Source organism: Rhea pennata, chromosome Z (assembly GCF_028389875.1).
Source record: "Rhea pennata isolate bPtePen1 chromosome Z, bPtePen1.pri, whole genome shotgun sequence".
In the NCBI taxonomy this organism is placed as follows: Eukaryota; Metazoa; Chordata; class Aves; order Rheiformes; family Rheidae; genus Rhea; species Rhea pennata.
The window spans coordinates 60,325,861-60,344,546 of record NC_084702.1 but is presented as its reverse complement, the minus strand read 5'-3'; the positions used below and the strand labels follow the sequence as shown (position 1 = coordinate 60,344,546).

Here is an 18,686-nt window from a genome sequence, read left to right as displayed (position 1 = left end):
ACACATAGGAAAACAGAGCTATAAATCTAGTAATGGATTGGTACTGAGAACAGTGCCATTTCTGGAAGTTAATATCTAACTTATTTCCAATATTAAAAGCTAGTTTGTCTTGCAGCAGGAATATTCATTCTAAAAGGAGGTGGGATTTTTAACATCATGAAATGTAATGCTATGTTTTCAATATAAAGTCATAATGCTTTAAAATTTGCATTATGTTCTTTTTCTTAAAGATACTTGATACCACTGCACTGCACAATTCAACTATATTCAATATAAAAAGGATATTCAAATTTGGCAAAACAAAAATAAACTTCTCTTTCAATATTACTGAATTGTTGCCGCGTAGTCTGCTTCTCAGAGATGCTTTGTTCTGAAATAAAGACAAAGTATATTAATATATAAAAGTAAGATTATTGGCAAGTTCTTCAGCTGGACACAGCTTTTTATAAGTAAATCTGGGGCAGTGTTTTCTTCTGCTACTTTAACTAAAATATCAGCCTGCAGTAGTCACTAAAGAGAAGTTAATTTGCCCTTGTCAGTATACCAAGATAGTTGTTTTCCCCACCTAGTGTAGTTTCTATTCTCAATAAAGAATAAAAAAAATCTTCAGTTACACTTGTAACATGTCTTAAATCTTTCTAGCAGCCTGGGTTGTACGTTAGCAGAGCAAGCTTATCTTAAATTTGAAAAATGAGGAAAAGCTTGAGATTTTTCAGCTACTGTTCAGTTTGTTCTTTATCAAAGCTTAGCATAATTAAACATGACTGCAGGGTGCACTTCTGCCAGGCAAAGCTTAGTGGCTTTTTGTTTGTTTTATTAGGCACTCATGCTTGGAACATTCTGCTGCAGAAATCAATTTTTAGGTTCTTGATATAATATCTGTTAAAAATGTGGAGCTATGCATGTCATATATGTTCCTTTTTCTTCATTTATGTTTGCTTGCCTGAAATTGTACTAATATCACTCTGTAAACAGAAGCTTCTTATTCACTGTTTCACTTTTATAAGAATCAAATCACTTTTTAACGTAGTAGAGCAACTCAGTTGAGATGTTTGTAGAATTCACAGAACAATCTTGACACATGAAACACTGGAATACTAAATTGTTGTTACTAAAGTGAACTCTCAAACAGTATTAGTATTAGTAAATATACTAAACCAGCACAATTTAGAGGGGTGCATAAAAAGAGAGAAGGTCACTGATGAGCATAATTTTAATCATAAGCTCACTTTCCAACCTTATAAGCAATGTTTTTTACCTGGAAGTTGCTCATCTTAAGCATCTAAGTTACTTTTTAAACTCTTCTGTGTTAACAGTCTATATAAAAATGCGGTAGTTCCTGCATAATTGCTGCAAACTGAATCTACCCATTCAGTTAGTGAATTTAACTGGAAATGCCTTATTCTTTTACTATATAAAAATCAATTTTCAAGCAGGCACATCAGTCTTTTGAATAGAAAACTATCTAATACAATTGAAATTATAAAAAGTCCTAGTGTATCTTAACAGAAGAAATTCTAGAAATCTACTGACAATAAATTAGATGTCATGAAAAGTTCTAAATATAAGTTCATGTGTTTTGTTTTATGAAATTGTAATCATAATTATAATAAAAATAGCCTATTGTTAAAAGCAGTGCTGGTTTATAAACAAAATATGTAGTACACACATACTGCTTCCTCAGAAGCCAAGACATGAATTGTTGTACTGTCTTTCTGGCCACCAGTGTTGCCACGCCCACACTTCAATAGTTTTATACGTTTCTAAATTTCCATTGAAGGAAAAGCAGGCAAAACTTGGCAGCAGCCATCTGGGTAATCACGTATACGAGTCTTTAAGAATACTTTAAAAATAATTTTTAATGATAGTGTGTGTGTGTAACTTATTTTTATTCCCATTCTTAGCTGCATGTTAATGTCTCATTTTGAAGAGCCCAAAGTTACAGAAGATGAGGAACCTCCTACAGAACAAGACAAAAGGAAGAAAATGGTAAGTTTTAGATCTGTTGATCAATTTTAGAACTGATTATGTAATTCATTTAGTCAGCCTAAATTCTTTGCCTTTAGATTTGATTTGTCTATTATTGGAATAATCACCTCTTGAGGGAAGGGAAGAAAAAAATCCTCTGAAACTTCACAGCCACAGTTATGCTTCTGAATTCCTTTTGAGTCTTGGAAAATACTACCAAAGGAAACATTTATTCACTAAATTTGAATGTTTTGATACTAAAGATACCATAATAAGAGTTTATTTTGAAAAATTTAGGGACATAAACTAGCTGAAATATCATGACAGGCCAAGTTTTCAGATCTTCTATTTCTTTTGAAAAATATATTATATTGTATTATGTGTCTTACTGAAACATCTATTGATCTGTATGTTTGCATAAATATTTTTCTAATATATGGAACTTAATAAGGAGCACTGATTTAAATTGACATATCTGAATTAGGAACCCTGCATTTTAGCCATTTTTGTCTTACCTAAATTTGAATGTTTCATCATTTTACCTGTTTTTGCAAGTGTTAAGGGAAGCTGGTTCCTCACATTTTGGTAACTTGCATAGAAAACTGCAATGTACAAGCACTGTGGTATAAAATTGAGTCTAAAATGTTTATCATTGGATAATGGCAAAAAGAGAAATTGCATAATTCAGTAGACATGTGTAGCCCTCTCATACAAATTTGTTTTAATTGACCAGCATGTACCCAAAGGAAGACTTGTGGGCTCTTCTTTAGTAGTTCGTTTTACTACTAGTAGAAGGGGAGGAGAGCTTGAATGATTTTTATTTGTTCATGTCATATCTCTCTCTCTTTTTTTTTAACTTTTGTTTTTAGGCTTTTTTCTTTAAATACTGACAGTTGTTTTTTTAAAAAAGTTAAGACTCTTGGATATAGTGTTGCTATTGGTGATGCCTTAAGAGAAATTCCTATTGTATAGAAACTTTTGATTTAAAAGATAGATACATGTATGTAAACATTATTTCCTGTGATCCTTAAAAATGCATTCAATAGTTCAGCAATTAAAATGCTTTTAAAAGAATGATTACAGGCATTTGTAGACCTTGTTATATTTGGTTGGATTTTCTTTCAGCCTGTGGGCTTAAATGAAATTCAAAGCATTTCCTGCAGAATGATGATATTCATTCTTCTAGTGGCTTTGGATAATCTCTTGAGAATCGAAGCACTTTTTTTACAACTGGTATCATTCTTCCCTCTTAAATGGCCCAGTGCACCAGAATAACGTTGATAAGCACAGTCGTAATAAAGGAGCAGTTTGGGGGTCACATGTAATACTGAGTTATTGTATACTGAGTTATTGTTCATACGGTTTTCATTTGTAATTAAAGAGAAATGGCTGTGCTTTGGTGATGAGCCGGAACCATTGAGGGCATGCCTAGGGAGGTTTTAATTTGCATATAAAATATATTTGCCCTTGAGCCATATCATTGGCTTTCCTTTTCCATTAAGGAATTGCTTGTGATTTCTTCCCCTACTGTTCTTGAACATCATCTCAACCTTTGTCTCCTTAAAAGGTTTATGTAGCTTAGATTGTCATATATGAACAGAGAAGCTTTATTTCCATTTCTAATTTCTTTGAAGCCTTTGGGGGTTTTATTTTTTGCTTTTTGGCCTAGTATGGAAGGTACGAGTCCTTACTTTATAGATTCTGAAGAAAATAAATTGATGAGTTATAAGCCAAATGACTAAATTTTATGTGATAGTGTGATTTATTAAAAGCAATGCTTTTATAGCATAAGTAGTATTTTTGCTGTGTATTTTGTTTTTGATATAATTTCTATCTGCAGTAGTCTAAAAATGAGCCACAGATCTAATCCAAGGCCCGTTGATATCTATGAAAGAAGTTTCGATGTTAGACTTCTGTATCATCTGGTTCCATTGTATAATCTTACATCCTTTGTTAAAATAAAGGATATACTCCTTAAGTGATTTTTTGCAGCCTTTCTCAAAGCATCACAATCACAAGATACTTACCATCACAGTAAATATAATTTCATGCCCATCATTCTTGCTCCCTCTTTAGTATCAAAGTATCCATGCTTAATTTGAGGAGAATTTCTTAAGATCTGAAAATCTTACCAAATCCAAACCCCCAAACTTTTTTTTTTTTTTTTTTTTTTTTTTTTTTTTTTTTTATAGTTTAGGGGAGATTTATTACTTGTTCTTGCATTCTACATACCACTGTATTATTGCTTGTCATGATTAGGTCACCATTTTAGTGCTAAATAATACATGATTTTGTATTGGAAACTATGTGACTTTGGCATTAGCATTGTCTGAAGATGTTGAGGATAGAAACTGGCCTAACAAAACTTGGTTTAAAACAACTGATAATTCTGCAAAATTCTGTCGTTTCTGGTGAGTGCAGCTGGGGAGGGAGCAGGGGGGGGACAAACAGCTGTTCTTCAAAACTTAGATACTGCTCTTCAGTCAAACCACTGTTTAAAACCAATGATGTGGCAGAAGTGTGTTATCAGTCCACCCGTGATATAGGCTCTTCTGCCAAGGTCCAAGATCAATTTGTAAAGTAGCTAGATATTTGTTGCTGTTATTAGAAAACTCTTCCAGAGCTTCACTATTCTAGGGATTTTACTAAGAAGTACTAGCTTTAATACTGGCTATGTCCTGCCAGCATACATTGTGCAGGGTAAGCTGGAGATACTTAGTCATTTGAGTCTGATTTCCTGTGAAAAGTGGTGCAAAAATGAAATAATCATTTTGAAATCTTTCAGTAGCTTTGATTTCACACTGTTTTTCCATAGTTTTAAAAGAGATTTAGGCATGTAGGGAATTCAGTGGTAAGTTTCGCATTTCTCAGGTAATATACTGATAATTGAAAGTAAGTTGTTGACGTGAGGTCACAAACCTGCATGAAGTATTATGCAGGTCATTGTCCTGGAGCTTCTGTGCCACGTGAGGATAGAAGTAGTGATTCATTCTGCAGAGCTGGCTGCTTAGTAAAAGATTCAAAGGAGGCTCTACTCATACGTGAAAACTGCTTATAGTGTAGTGTTCGTCTAAAGGCAGAAAGCACAATAGATACTCGTGCTGTTATGTATTTACCTGAAAAAAATCTTCTGACAGCATCATTTAGTACTGCTCATAGTATAGCCTTAAATATAACTAGTGATCTTTTAAAATAGTCATTTATTGTAATAGCAATAGGAGCTGTACAAACATACAAGGACATGCAGTCTTTGAAGACCTTACACTCCAGAGGTTAACACAACAGACCAATAGCGAGGAGTAAGAGGGGAGAGGTGGAGAGGTGATCAAGTGTAAATGCAGGTTCCTGTAAGTAGTTGTGTATAGAGCTATTTATGCTGTATACAAATTACAATACAAGTATAATGATTTCTCTAAACTGCATTCAGTAGCCTGTGTATCCAAAGTTATTTTTTCAGACTGAAATTATCCAGAATTGAAGAGACCCTGCAGGCCTCCTTATGTCAGATATAAGCACTTGAACATGTAAAACGGACCTCAGTCTCATTCAACAACACTGTTTTTAAATACCTTTTAAGTAAACCATTTAAAAATAACTTACATTAACCAAAAGGAAGAACTCCTCTATTTTGAAGAAAAGATTGTGTCTGAATAAGGAATGCCATGAAGCCTTTTAAAGTTGGCTTTATGTAAAAATGCTGAAATGCAACAGTAATAAGCATTACTATAAAATTTGGATTAGTAAATTAGAGCCCTCCAATGCTCTAATCCTCCAACAGAAGAACAAACAGCTAATAAACACTCAGCTCCTGGCATGGAATTATGTAGAGCATGAGGAATCATGTTTGAGACGTAGAAAAAAGAGGGAAAAGGTGGTAACATTCAGCTTGGGAAACTTTCAGTGGTCCATACAGCCCCCATGCCTTAGGCCATGTCACCTCTCTAAAACAACTTTAGTTTCAGAAGTTACAAAGATGACTTAGAATATTCACATTTCACCACCTGGGCAGCAAATTGTGTTCTGTTTTCCAAAGAAACACAATGCAGAATCTCATACTGTCTCTCACTTAAAGACAGGGCTTGTATCTAGGCCTGTCTATGTATGATGCCCAAACCTAGTTATAGTTGATGCGTGCTGCAACAAGATAATGCGACTCAACAATGACACCTGCAGCATAACTATTTAGCTCTAGTATATTCTTTTTTACTTTCCAGTGGTACTACCCACATAAGTTAAAGAACATTTGGGAGGCACATAGGTGCTAGTAACCATGTTGTTTAGTATATTGAGTTGGAAAGCAGGATGAATGACAAAGTGATGGAGATTACAAATGATATAAAATTTGTTCAGCGTAGTCAAAATCAGTTCAGCTGTGATCTTGCAATACTGAGTGACTTTATGATACAACAACAGAAGATGGCAAATGTCAATAAATGCAAAGTAATGCACGTGGTGGGAGGGAAACAACCTTGCTATACATGAACAGTAATGGAATCTAAATTAGCTGTTACACTTGAGAAAATCATTTTGGAGTCATTGCAGATTGTTCTCTGAAAATGTTAGCAATTGTCAAAAGGACAAAGATGTTAGGGATTGTAAGGAAAGGAATTGAGAGCAGAACAAAAGCAGTATTATGCTAGAAATATCCATATTGTATACACAGTCAGTATTGTAAGCAGTTCTACTGATTATATCAGAAAAGTGGAAGAACTGGAAAAGTTAGAGGTATGCTAAGAAGTATGGAATGATTTCTATATGAGAAGAGACTAGACCAGGCTCCCATATTTCTTCAAGGTTTTCTGACACCAAAGTATGTAGAGTAAACTCGATGCATCCTTCTCATATCATATTTATTGTACCTGCAGAGATAAAGTGGACTTCATCTGTGCTTGTTGAAATGTCTAGGAATCTGCATGTGCTGCCTGGCATTTGTGTTCAGATTGAGCTATTTAAGATGGAAGTTCCAGAGATTGGAGTTTGAATGGCTTGCTTTTAATGCCTTCACAAATGCACACAATCTACATGAGATCTCTGAGGAAAAAGAGTTGGGGGGCGGCGGGAGAGAGAGAACCCAGGGAGAACATAGCTACATGTCTGTACAGGTATAAAGTATATGCCTTAATTGAACAGGCTAAACTTCTTTAGCATGGAAAGTAAAAGACAGGTGCTGTAGAATCATGAACTGAATGGCAATGACAAATGAACATCCTATAGCAAATTTTTGTCCATTTTTACTAGGCAACAGGTTTAAAGCAAACAAAAAGAATTACTTTTTTTAAATGCAGCATGTAATTAAATTGTTGAATTTATGACTGCAAGCTGTTTTGAAGCCCATAAATCTAGTTCTCTTTTCAATCAATTTAGACAATTCAAGAAGGATGAATATATTGATGACTCTAAAGTTCAGTGATCCATCTGCACCTTCTAGCTCCTGAGGATTTTAGTATTGATTGCAGAAAGTTTGAAAGGGAAGAAAGACTCTGTATTTGTGCTGCTTTCCAACACCCAAGGTTGAAGACAGAATAATGTAATATGGTAGGCTTCTGGTCTCATCTGTACAGCAGTTCTTACATGGTGCTGCAGGAAGAAAAAAATCAGATGAATGATTGGCTGAAGGTAATATTTTCAAAAGTGAAGAAATGAAAATTACTGTTTACCAGGAAAATTGATAGTCTAATTTCATGTATCAACTACAACAGTATCCCCTTGCTTTTTGAATCCGTGTTATTCCTGATTAAACAGATGTTCTAGTCATTATTTTAGTTCATAAACATTCTAAAAATATTAATTGTAAAGATCATGCTGTTTCCTAGTCCATCATTTTTTATTTGAAGTGAAGAATTTTGAAAGCAATCAGCAACTTCTAACCCTGCAATACAAACAGGGATTCCTATTTAGCAAAAATTTGCTATTATTATTATTATACTTAAGCACCTGTTATTGCTGCACATCACAACTGAATTAGTTCTGCTTTCAAGAAATAAGACTAAATGTACTTCTCTTTGTAAACCTCTTGTAATGTTGTAATTAATTAGGACATTAATCATTCACAGGCCCTATCATCTCCAGATCTCAAAAGACAAAAACCTCCTGAGATAGCATTTAATAGTAATATTTAATCAAGAGTTATAGTCACTGAGATTTTTATTGACCTTCCTAATGATCAGTCTGCTTTTCTGCAGCATATCCCATGAAAAGTAGAACCTTAATTTTAAGGTTCACTAGAACTTCAGAACTGCAGGGTTTAGCTGGGCAGCCAATTTGTTGGAAACTGGCATGGGAAATGGTAAACCTAACATTGAGACTATGTATTTTAACAACCCTGAAAACTGAGGCTTATTTTGCAGCTATGTGGCTAAATGGAGTACAATATTTTACAAATATTGAAAGTAAAGTTTAAAAAGTAAACACTATTTTTATGCTTATACAACTGGTTGAAAGTTTAAAGTATGTGGAGAAAAAAAATATATATGTGTATATATATATGTATGTATATATAAGCATAGCTACATAGATACAGATATATATCATAGCAAATAATGAAAAAAATGAGGCATGAATTATAGAGAAAACAAATATTCTATCTACCAGTTTAAAGATCATTCCTTCATGCTGAAAATAAGATTCAGTGATCTGATAGGAAGCTGATTATACCAGCTAGTCTACAGAGTTTTTTCCAGATGTCCATTGTCTGGACTTCTTTAACAAAAGGTACAAAGCAGCTGATACCGAGCTACTTAGAGCACCTTTCCTTAACAAGTCCTTGCCAGACTTCTGTTTTCTGCCTTCAGCTGTTTTAGCTGTGATGCTGTTGGAGTTTTTAATTTGAAAATACATGTTTTTTACTCTTCTCAAACTCAGGAGTATTTCAATGGAAAATTATGGCCACACTGTTAAGAATGTAATACACACAGACACACGTGTGTGTGTGTGTGTATATATATATATATATATATATATATATATGTATATGTATATATACATACATACATACATGTATGTATATAAATATAAAAAGGTAGTCCCTGACCCAATGTTTACGGTCTGAGTTGTCAGTGTTAATTTTGATATGGTCAGATTCCATGCCAGATTGATGTCAGATGTTCAGCATTTAGCAAGCTGGAGACTTAAAATCAAATACAGTAGTCTGAAAATGTCTTTAGGGTCATGTCTTAAACCAGACAATATTCTAATTTTGTGATAATGAAGATAGTTTTTGGACTAATTACTGACCTCTGCTGTTAATGTCAAAGGACTTTGGGAAAACTCTGAACTGTATCTTCATACTTCAGTGGAATTCTATTGCAGTCAGGGGCACTTTCACTGAGACAGCTTTTTCTGGGGTATTTAAACGTGAAAGATTAGTGTACTAAGTCTTTTAAATTAAATCTTTTCAACTCAAACGCAGTAGCATTGACTGAAAGTCGCATTTGCTTAGAGATACTAGATGATGCTTATGCCAGCAAGTGTTAATTGTACAAAACTCCCTGCTGGCCTACGGAATTGCTGTTCTGAACTCTGGGGAGTGGGTTTATGCTTGTGATAATAAACTAAAATGATTTTTGTTAGTTTTTTGTTTGTGCTGAAGACCACATAAAAATTACTAGCCTCATTGAAATACTGTGAAAAAGAAAATAGGGAATTAGGATGATTCTGAAATCAAAACAATTATGTGCCAGAGTTGCAGGTCATACAGTGGTCTCTTCTTGTAGTAATACAAAGTACTGTGGTTCTGCACCTTGCAAACCTAGCAGCTTAATTGGAAATAAAATATTAACTTTGAATTCTGTGATACATTAAGCTTTCTCATATTTCTCATTTTGGTTATTTTTCCAGATCATTTGCTTTTCGGTAGTATTGCACGGATTATTCAGAGGAGCTCTAGAAATGCATAGTCCTATGCCAGGATACCACCTTTTTATAATAAGAGATGCTGGAGATAGCTCTGACTTGAGGTTCCACTGAGGCTTGTGAATGAGTAAGAATTCAAACCCTTTAATGTGAAAACAAGACAGCACTTTTGTTCAGGACTTGAAGGTGACCATTCAGGTGCTTACAGGCATAATATATTCTAGCAGCTTGTTAAAATTAGGATTTGAAAAGTTGAGGCTTATTAGTGAACTAGAGCATTGGCTGTAATTCCAAGACAGAGGCTTTGACTTGAAGCCCATTTCTTCTTTTAGGTAGCAGAGGGATGAACTCTAATATGGAATTGCTGAGTGGAATTTGTTTTGGTAGAGTAGAAAGAAAACTGGTATTTTGAAGCAAATTGTTTTGACTTTGTGCGCACTAATACTGAATACTTTAAGTTAAATAGGGTTTTATTATAGGGTCAGATAAGTCACATGTTGTTAACTGAAAATGTAGATTAGTTGGTTTGAGGATAGAAAGGTTGTTAAAGGTTGTTTGGAGATGTCTGCCGAGGTAACTGTGGTGCATGCTGTTTATCTAGTTTTGCCGTTGCAGGGTCGCAAGTATGAGAACACTTGTCTGTGCAGTTTTAATGCTTGGTTTTCTGCACAAGATTCCCTACAGTAATTTTGTGTATGACTATTTACAGGTATGAACTTACTGAAACTAACAAATAAATTAGAAATGTGGTATGTTTCCCAGATTATAATTCTTTTTTAATAAATGCAAACTGTTCTGAAATTGGTTCTTTCTCTGCTTGGCAAGATAGTCTTATTTTAACTGTAGATTTGCCAAAGCAGTATTACAAGAGAATAAAAGTAACCTTGGCAAATCTTGATTTAGTAGCTGTAGCTTAGATTTTTGTTAGTGTCTTTCATTATGAAAAGCCCTTTTAAAACTTAGAGACAAAATTATATTTATTGAGAAAAATTACTATACAAAAAATGTGAAACTTATCACAATTAGGTCTGTTTGCAAAAGACTGCAGTGTTATAAATAAGTAATAAAAGGACGGTATTTTACTTTTGAAATGTAAAATAGCTGGGGAGGAAAAAAAATGTGAAGGATCAAAGGCTGAGATGATGGTGTTAGGAATACTGAGAGGATGATTAAGAGATTTACAACATGAAAGGTGATCGTAGTATGAAGGAAGAAAACTTGCAGGCTCCAATAGATGATGCTAAAAAGTCATCTACTTATTCATTCCACTTGTTTGTAAGAAATACAGCTTCGGTTTCTCTTTTGTGACAATTACAAGGTTCTTGTTTTTCATTTTTGCCCTAACTTTCTTTGCTTTTAGTTTTATCTTAAAGCACTAATAGGCAAACGTAAGTGTTTATAACATAATAAGTCTTACTTCTTTGTTTCAATCAGTAAATCCTCCCTATTTTGACTGTAATATTGTTTAAAAAAATTGATGTTGTAGTGTCTTCCACACTATAGTAAATGATATCTAAATAATTCTTTTTTATATTATACCAGAATGGAGAGGAATGGAAAGGTGTCATGAATGTAAAATATGATTTTTCTTGGAAGAATTTTTTATTATTATTTAACAAATTTATCTATGAGTATTTGAAAAACTACATAGCTCATCTGGTGAGAGTGACCTAAGCTTACTACTGCTAAAGAAAAATCAAAACTTTTGCTTAAGCACTGGACAGCTTATGTTTTTATTGATGAAATGTCTGTGTTCGGACCTATTTGTCAGTCCAGGTAGTTTATTTAATAAGCATACTTCCTATATTGCATTCCCATTTAATATAAACTCTATCTGATGCTAATTGCTTCCTATTACTTTTAGTCAGAGAAGTATTTAAGACCTTATTTCTTAACTCTGATTCAACTCAATGAGGGAATTTATGATCTAAAAAATGTGGGTTCTGATCTCATTAAATTTCCGGATCCTTTGTCTACAGCGATAATTCTCTTTATGTTTACGTAGTGACTGATAAGATAATATTGTTGCTAATGCAGCAAACTTATGCCATAGATGATATGTGAAATTTGAATGAGGAAATACAGAAGGAGTAATTGTGCAAATTTAATGTGCCTCATTTCTTTTGGAGATGGCAGTATAGCAGGGTATTACAAGCTCAGAAAAGTCTCCTATTTCAGTGGCCTTTGACATCTAACTTCATATGGTTTGCTGACTTTCCAGCATAAGTAATAATATTGTGTGGTTTTTGATACTAAGATATGCAGAAGATCACAGGTCTGCAGTAATTTCCGGTTTATTCAACATTCTCCTTTATGATACTTGAAGCTCCAGGCGGACCCACCAACCCACAAGCATGACCACGTGCCCCCTTCATCCAGCCTGGTGGACTGAGACTAGTGCTGTGACAGATGCCTCTGGCCTGCCCACACCTCTCGTTATCAAGACAGATATTCCCTCTCCCTTCTTCAGAAAATTGTGTAATTTATGCAGACTTAATTATGTCTTTATGCATCAGGGAAATTTATTTTAGCTAGTATTGTTTAATGATTAGAGAATAAGCCTGAAACTCTAAATAAAATGGATTTTTGTTTCCAGCTCTTTCTGTTGTCATATGAGTTTAAATCAGTTCAGCTTTTTCAGTATTTTGTTTCCTTATTAGTAAAATAAAATTGATTATACCTTTTAAAGTATTTATCATGGTAACATCTGATGGGTTATATAGGACTGATGAGAAAGTAATACAGCACTTCGAAATACCTTTCTTATAGAAGGACAAAATCTTATAGCAATTTGGGGGTGTGATTTGAGAACTGTTTTTTCAAATAGTTTGAAACTGTCATCTGTGTATCTTGGAGGTAAATTTGATCTTTGTTTTGTGAGAATTTCTCTTCTTTCTCAGCTAAGTACAAAGAATAGCAGGAGATCTTTCTTTCCCTGGTTCAGATTATAAAAGAGATAAGTCACAAACGATTTTTTACTGTGTTATGTATACATTTTTTCTTCTTATCTGTTTCCACAGCTTGCATTGAAGGACCCTGTACACACTGTGTCATTGCAGCAGTTCATCTATGAGAAGCTAAAGGCACAACAGGAATTGCTGGGAGAACAAGGTTTTCATGCACTTATGGAAACTGTGGATACAGAAATAGTTGCACAACTACAAGAATTTTTACAAGGCTTCTAAATATGCAGAAACAAGATTTTTTTTATGTCCAACTTCTCTTTCAAAAAAATACAGAAAAACCCCCAAAACTCTAGTCTTCCCTCTTGTATGGAAGAGCCTACTGAAAGCTGAAAATAACTTGTTTAAAAAAAAAAAAAAAAGAAAAAACTTGAAAATGTTTTTTCCTCACTGTAAGGTTGAAGGAATAAATGTAAACTGGCTCCTGACTAGAGTTTACAAACTTTTTTCATGAATGTGTGATTTTCTGTGTATGAAGAATGATGGATTTTCATAAGGAAATATGTTTAATTTTTTTTTGCTTTCTTTGCTGTTAGTAGAAAAAGCAAGGTTTTTGACTTCTTCACTACATATTCCTAACATTGAGAAGTGGAAGCTGATTTTGGAGGGTTTTTTATGCTATGGTAACATCTTGATTTTCCCTGCCTTACAGTTCTTAATTGCTGCTGGTGGTTTGTTGGGTTTTTTTGTTTGTTTTCTGCAGCTGTTTAAGTAGGGGAACTGTTACAGCAGGAAACACTAAGTTTTAATTAAACTTAATGTTAAATGTTATATGCACACATAAATATGTGTATGCCTAAGATTCCCAGGCTTAAGGAGTTGAAGAAAATTTTTTTCCTTTCAAAAGAATAAATTACCAGTTTTGAATTTTCCCTGAATCTGATAGGGTGTGAATGTACTGTAGGTATTTAAGCTATCTGCCTTGGTAGGAGTCAAATTTAGGGTGTATTTGTCATTGCTGAGTAAGTGTCCTTACTTTCATGAGGTGAAGAACATCCTAAACTTGTTGAGTACATTTGATTTTTAGAGCAGACCCTGTAGGACGTAATGAGGATAGCTGACAGGAAAAATGATGGCGAGACCTGGAGGACAGTTAGTGATTCAGAGGAAGTATTTTCCCCATCCCTCACTGCTATCTTCATTCCTCAATAGAAGCATAAATGTTGAAAGGAAGTTAAACAAAGGAAAAGTTATTCTTACCCAGTTCTACGCTGACAGATCTAGTTTTATTTTCTGAAAGTTCTGGTATATCACAGTACGCAGTGCAATCTTATTAGAGATGGCTGTGTACAGCATGTAATTGCAGAGTCCTTTGTACCTCTGAGTTACAGAACTGTACTACAAATTTGAATGCTTCCAAAAAGACAAACAGTAGTGTCAATTAGACTTTCCAAAGAAACCTCACTCTGACTTACTTAACGTGCATACTGTTGCTGCAGTACGTAAAACTGCCCGTAATTTAGAGAATGATGCTCTCCTCCTCTTAACTTACTGGACCTATAAGGAATGATCATGCTGTCACATAGAATAAGTCATTATAACTCTTTGTGGCCTTGATTTTCTTCTTTTTTTTTCCCGCACCCCCCTCTCTGCTTTAAGATTAACTAAAAGCTTCTTTGCATGAATTAACCCTCACACCATTAATATTTCCATTACTCATTCTAAAATACATTTGAATAGAATATATTAAATAGGCTTTCCTGGATTAATTTCTGTAGCAGAACCATTGCATTTAATTTGATATCAATGTAAAAATGCATGTAAAGATGGACATTTCACAAAATGTCCATCTCTCCTGATGGGCTTTCGACTTTAATTATTGGAACAGCAGCGTTACTGAAGGCTTGTTTTAACTATAATTTTAGATAGTGTTATACTTCATGAAAAGAAAGTTTTGTTTTCCGCATCCCTCAGTTAATTTATAGTTTTTAGTGCTGAGTTTTACAGAGAACTGTTGGCCACCCCTAACTTCTGTTACTGCTATTAAACTAATTTTGTTAATGCTTTGTTATGTTATTTTTTGGGTAATGTACTTAGGGTTTTGTTATCAAAGTAACACTTCTGTGATTCCTAACATGGAATATCTGTCCCAGACGGTGATCTTTGTACCATATGTGGCTTTCTGAGTGTTTCCCAAAGCTATGCCGTAAGCTGAGAGTTCGGAAGGAAGTCAGCACACATAGGACGGAGTGTCTGCTAATCCAGCAATATAAATCAGTATCATAGTGGGTTACCTTGATATTGTGTAATTATAAATTTCTGTTCTTCCTATTACCCTTTCTTTTTTCACACTATACAGATAGTGACACTGAGGAAAGCAGTTAGTTGTTTGTGAACAGAAATATTTCTTCATGAGAGTAAGATGATTTTATTGATCTCAAAGAAACTTTAACTATAATGCTTCTTAAACTGTATTTATAGAAGTATTAGAGAATATCAGTGTATGTGTGTGTATATATGAAGACGAAGATTTTCATCACCAATTTCTTTCTCTATTGCAAAAAAAAATCTTGCTTTCTTAACTTTCTCATTTTTAGTTATCATAATACAGAGAAACATGCCAGAGGTAAATGAGTAATTAATTCCAGTTAATTCTAGGCTGCACCTGGACTTAAAATTGCTGTTATCCAGAACCTCAGATCTTTGCTTATTCATCAGAGGCCTATCATCAGGATATTCATAAGTGTTACTGAAACATTTTGAGCCCAGGCTGTCACAATTCAAATAATTATCTGCAAACTTGAGACTCAAAGATAGCTTTGAGTTTTAATTTTTATTACCTGGGCAACTGCACGAATAACAGGATAAAGCTGCTCCTTTCTATGCTATCCATGCTATCCTTTGTCATTCATTTATTGGGGGATAAAGGCAATTTTGCATTTTGCGAGGATTTTACTCTTAAAGCACTGATCCTCCACCTTCAAAGCGGAAGGGAACTTTGCTACCCTAAAGGGCGATTAACCTCTTAGGACAGTGGATATTCTTGTGCCTCCCTCACCCTCTGCCCTGAGACGTTTAAAGATACCGGAACCTACATGGTTTTGACAGTCTTACCAAGTAACCAGAGGCTTTTCAGTATGTGAGTTATTTTTTTCTTTACTACCCTTTGGAGGATAATTGTTTTTAAAGCATTCCTTCTGTTCCCAGAGGATGCGTGGTCGCTCTCCTGTGGCTGAGGCTGAGCGGCAGGGGCTGCCGGAAGGATCCAACCTCTGAATGCAGAACCTACCCTCTTTACCTAGCTACCAGCACACCTCTCCAGAAGCTTTTGATATCCCATTACTTCCTGCTTCTTACCTGGGGCCAACCAGATTTGCCAGAAAAAATCGGTGCAACATGTTTGTTTCCTGCATCCGATTTACAGTTAAGAGTTTTAGTTCGTAATCTTCTGTACTTGCAAGGAAGCGAACTCAGTGCACTAACAGTTCTTTTCCAGTCTGAGCTACAGACAGTTGCCAGGAGCCGGGGGCAGTTTATTGAAGTTGTATTTGTTGCACAGTTCATCTGCGGAGGCTCTCAGCTAGGCTTAGCGTGAGACTAGCTCTGACCTTGCCAGCATTCTCACCGCAGGACAGGCTGGGAAATGATGTGGTGCTTTTGTAGCATGTTCAATCGGAATAAAGAAATGGTGCTGTTCAGGTGAGCTCCAAGGAGCTTTGCCCTGTGCTTCCAGAGCAGCGTGTTGGGGATGGTAGTGCAGTGACGCCCTTCTGTTATCTGAGGTGTTCCAGCCCCTGTTAACTCGTGTGATGGAGTGCTCACGGCCATTTATTTTAGTACACAATAACTAATGTTGGTACAGGCTGTCAGGAATGACACGTGTATTTTTGGCTAACAATGGCATTATAACATTGTCATTCACTTTTTGAGTTATATCTCTGAATAAGTGTATTAATTCATTTTCATATGCATTATGGAACAAGCCAAATTCTTCATTAATGTTTAACTTGGAGTAAAATCTTCCAAGATGATTGGAGTATAAATGAAAATATCATCACAATAACTGCTCATATGACAGAACTGCTATCAATTTAGCTTAATGCAATACAAGTGTCTGTGTTCAGTAGCAGTCTAATATTGAAAAAATGGAAAAAATTCAGCTTCGACTAGCAGAAAATTTTGTCCTGAGACAGTGAGGAGAATCACAAAATCACAGAATCATAGAATCGGTAAGATTGGAAGGGACCTCTGGAGATCATCTAGTCCAACCTCCCTGCTCAGCAGGGTCACCTAGAGCACGTTAGACAGGGTTACATCCAGGCGGGCCTTGAGTATCTCCAGAGAAGGAGACTCCACAACCTGTCTGGGCAACCTGTGCCAGTGCTCCGTCACTCTCACAGGGAAGAAATTCCCCCTCACGTTCAGGCGGAACTGCCTGTGCTTCAATTTCTGCCCATTGCCTCTTGTCCTGTCACACAGGACAACTGAAAAGAGTTTGTCCCCGTCCCCTTGACACCCTCCCTTCAGGTACTTGTACACATTGATAAGATCCCCCCTCAGTCTGCTCTTCCCCAGGCTGAAGAGGCCCAGCTCTCGCAGCCGTTCCTCGTAGGGCAGATGCTCCAGCCCTCTGATCATCTTTGTAGCCCTACGCTGGACTCTCTCCAGTAGTTCCTTCTATACTGCTTGTTCATGCTATGCCAGGCTCAAATCGGGCATTATTATATATAATACAGTGATATAAATTCTTCAGCTTCATAAGAAATTAACAAATTCTTTTTATCCTATCCCTTCTCTCCCTCCCCATATATGAGATTAAATTTTCACTTGAGCATGCTCAATTAAGGTTACTGCAAGCTTGGAGGCTTTGGGATTGTTGCTTTGATCTTGTTCTTGTTTTAGCATTGTTTTTTTGAGGCAAAAAAAAATAATTTCAATTTTTCTTTCTGCAGCACAGTAAAATTCCTGAGGCTTATGAATCGGTATACTATTCAGAAGAAGTCATGATTGCAAAATTGAATGTAAGCCTTTTCTGCCTCTGATAAGAATGGACAGTCTGTGGAATTATGAACTGAGAAAAAAAACAAACTGCTTTTACAATATATATATATATCTTAAATAACTTTGTAGATCGCTGACATGACCACTTTTTTGGCCTTTGGTCTAAATCATGAATTAAATAAGCCCCTCCTTCCCCCAAATAAATTACTCAAAATTTCCAACTTCTAAAGATAACATTATCTATGCAAAATTTTATAAATACTTGAAATCAAGTTGCATAGTCCAGGTACTCTCACAGACAAAAATTACTGGAATAATTTTGTTTCCACAAATGTTTTTAGGTTGGATGATGAAATATGTTAAAGCTCTAGCTTTAGTAAATAAAAAAAATAGATCTCTCTCTCTCTCTCTCTCTATATATATATACACATACATAGTATGTATATAGTCATAATATATTAAAGCTCTTAAAATGTGTATATGTGTGTATATATATATACAGTTATGTAAGCTTTTAGTTCTATGCAAATATGTATATATCATGCATATATTAACTGAAACAAGCTGATATAAATCATATGTCATATTGCCTGTTATATATGCAGTAGTCATGCATCATATATAACTACTGCATGTATGTATATAAATACTGCATATATATACCTATATATGTATAGGCACTTTTTTTATATATATTTATATATATATATATATATATATATATATATACACAGAGATACGTACATATGTGTGTGTGGAGCAGGGAAGCCCTTCCACCCAGGAAGGGGCCGGCGGCACCGCGGTGCCGGGAGCAGGGAAGCCCGGCGGGGGCAGGAACGAGGGGGGAGACGGGGGGTTCGGGCGCCCCTGGCTCAAGCAGGGCCCGGGACAGGGCAGGAGCTGCGGGGCCGCTCGCGAGAGGCGGGACTCAGCCCGGGGACGTGCTCCCGTAAGCATCTGAGC

General features: G+C 35.4%; 1 protein-coding gene across 1 annotated transcript in view; it reads left to right on the top strand.

The window, feature by feature from the left end:
- IPO11 (importin 11) overlaps positions 1 to 14,783 on the top strand; it is a 100,334-nt gene extending 85,551 nt beyond the window's left edge. The window contains exons 31-32 of the mRNA XM_062599605.1: positions 1,905 to 1,989; positions 12,840 to 14,783. Coding sequence (XP_062455589.1) covers positions 1,905 to 1,989; positions 12,840 to 13,004 — 250 coding nt within the window. The 3' untranslated portion in view covers positions 13,005 to 14,783. The remainder of the gene's footprint in view (positions 1 to 1,904; positions 1,990 to 12,839) is intronic.
- The last annotated feature ends 3,903 nt before the right edge of the window (positions 14,784 to 18,686 follow it).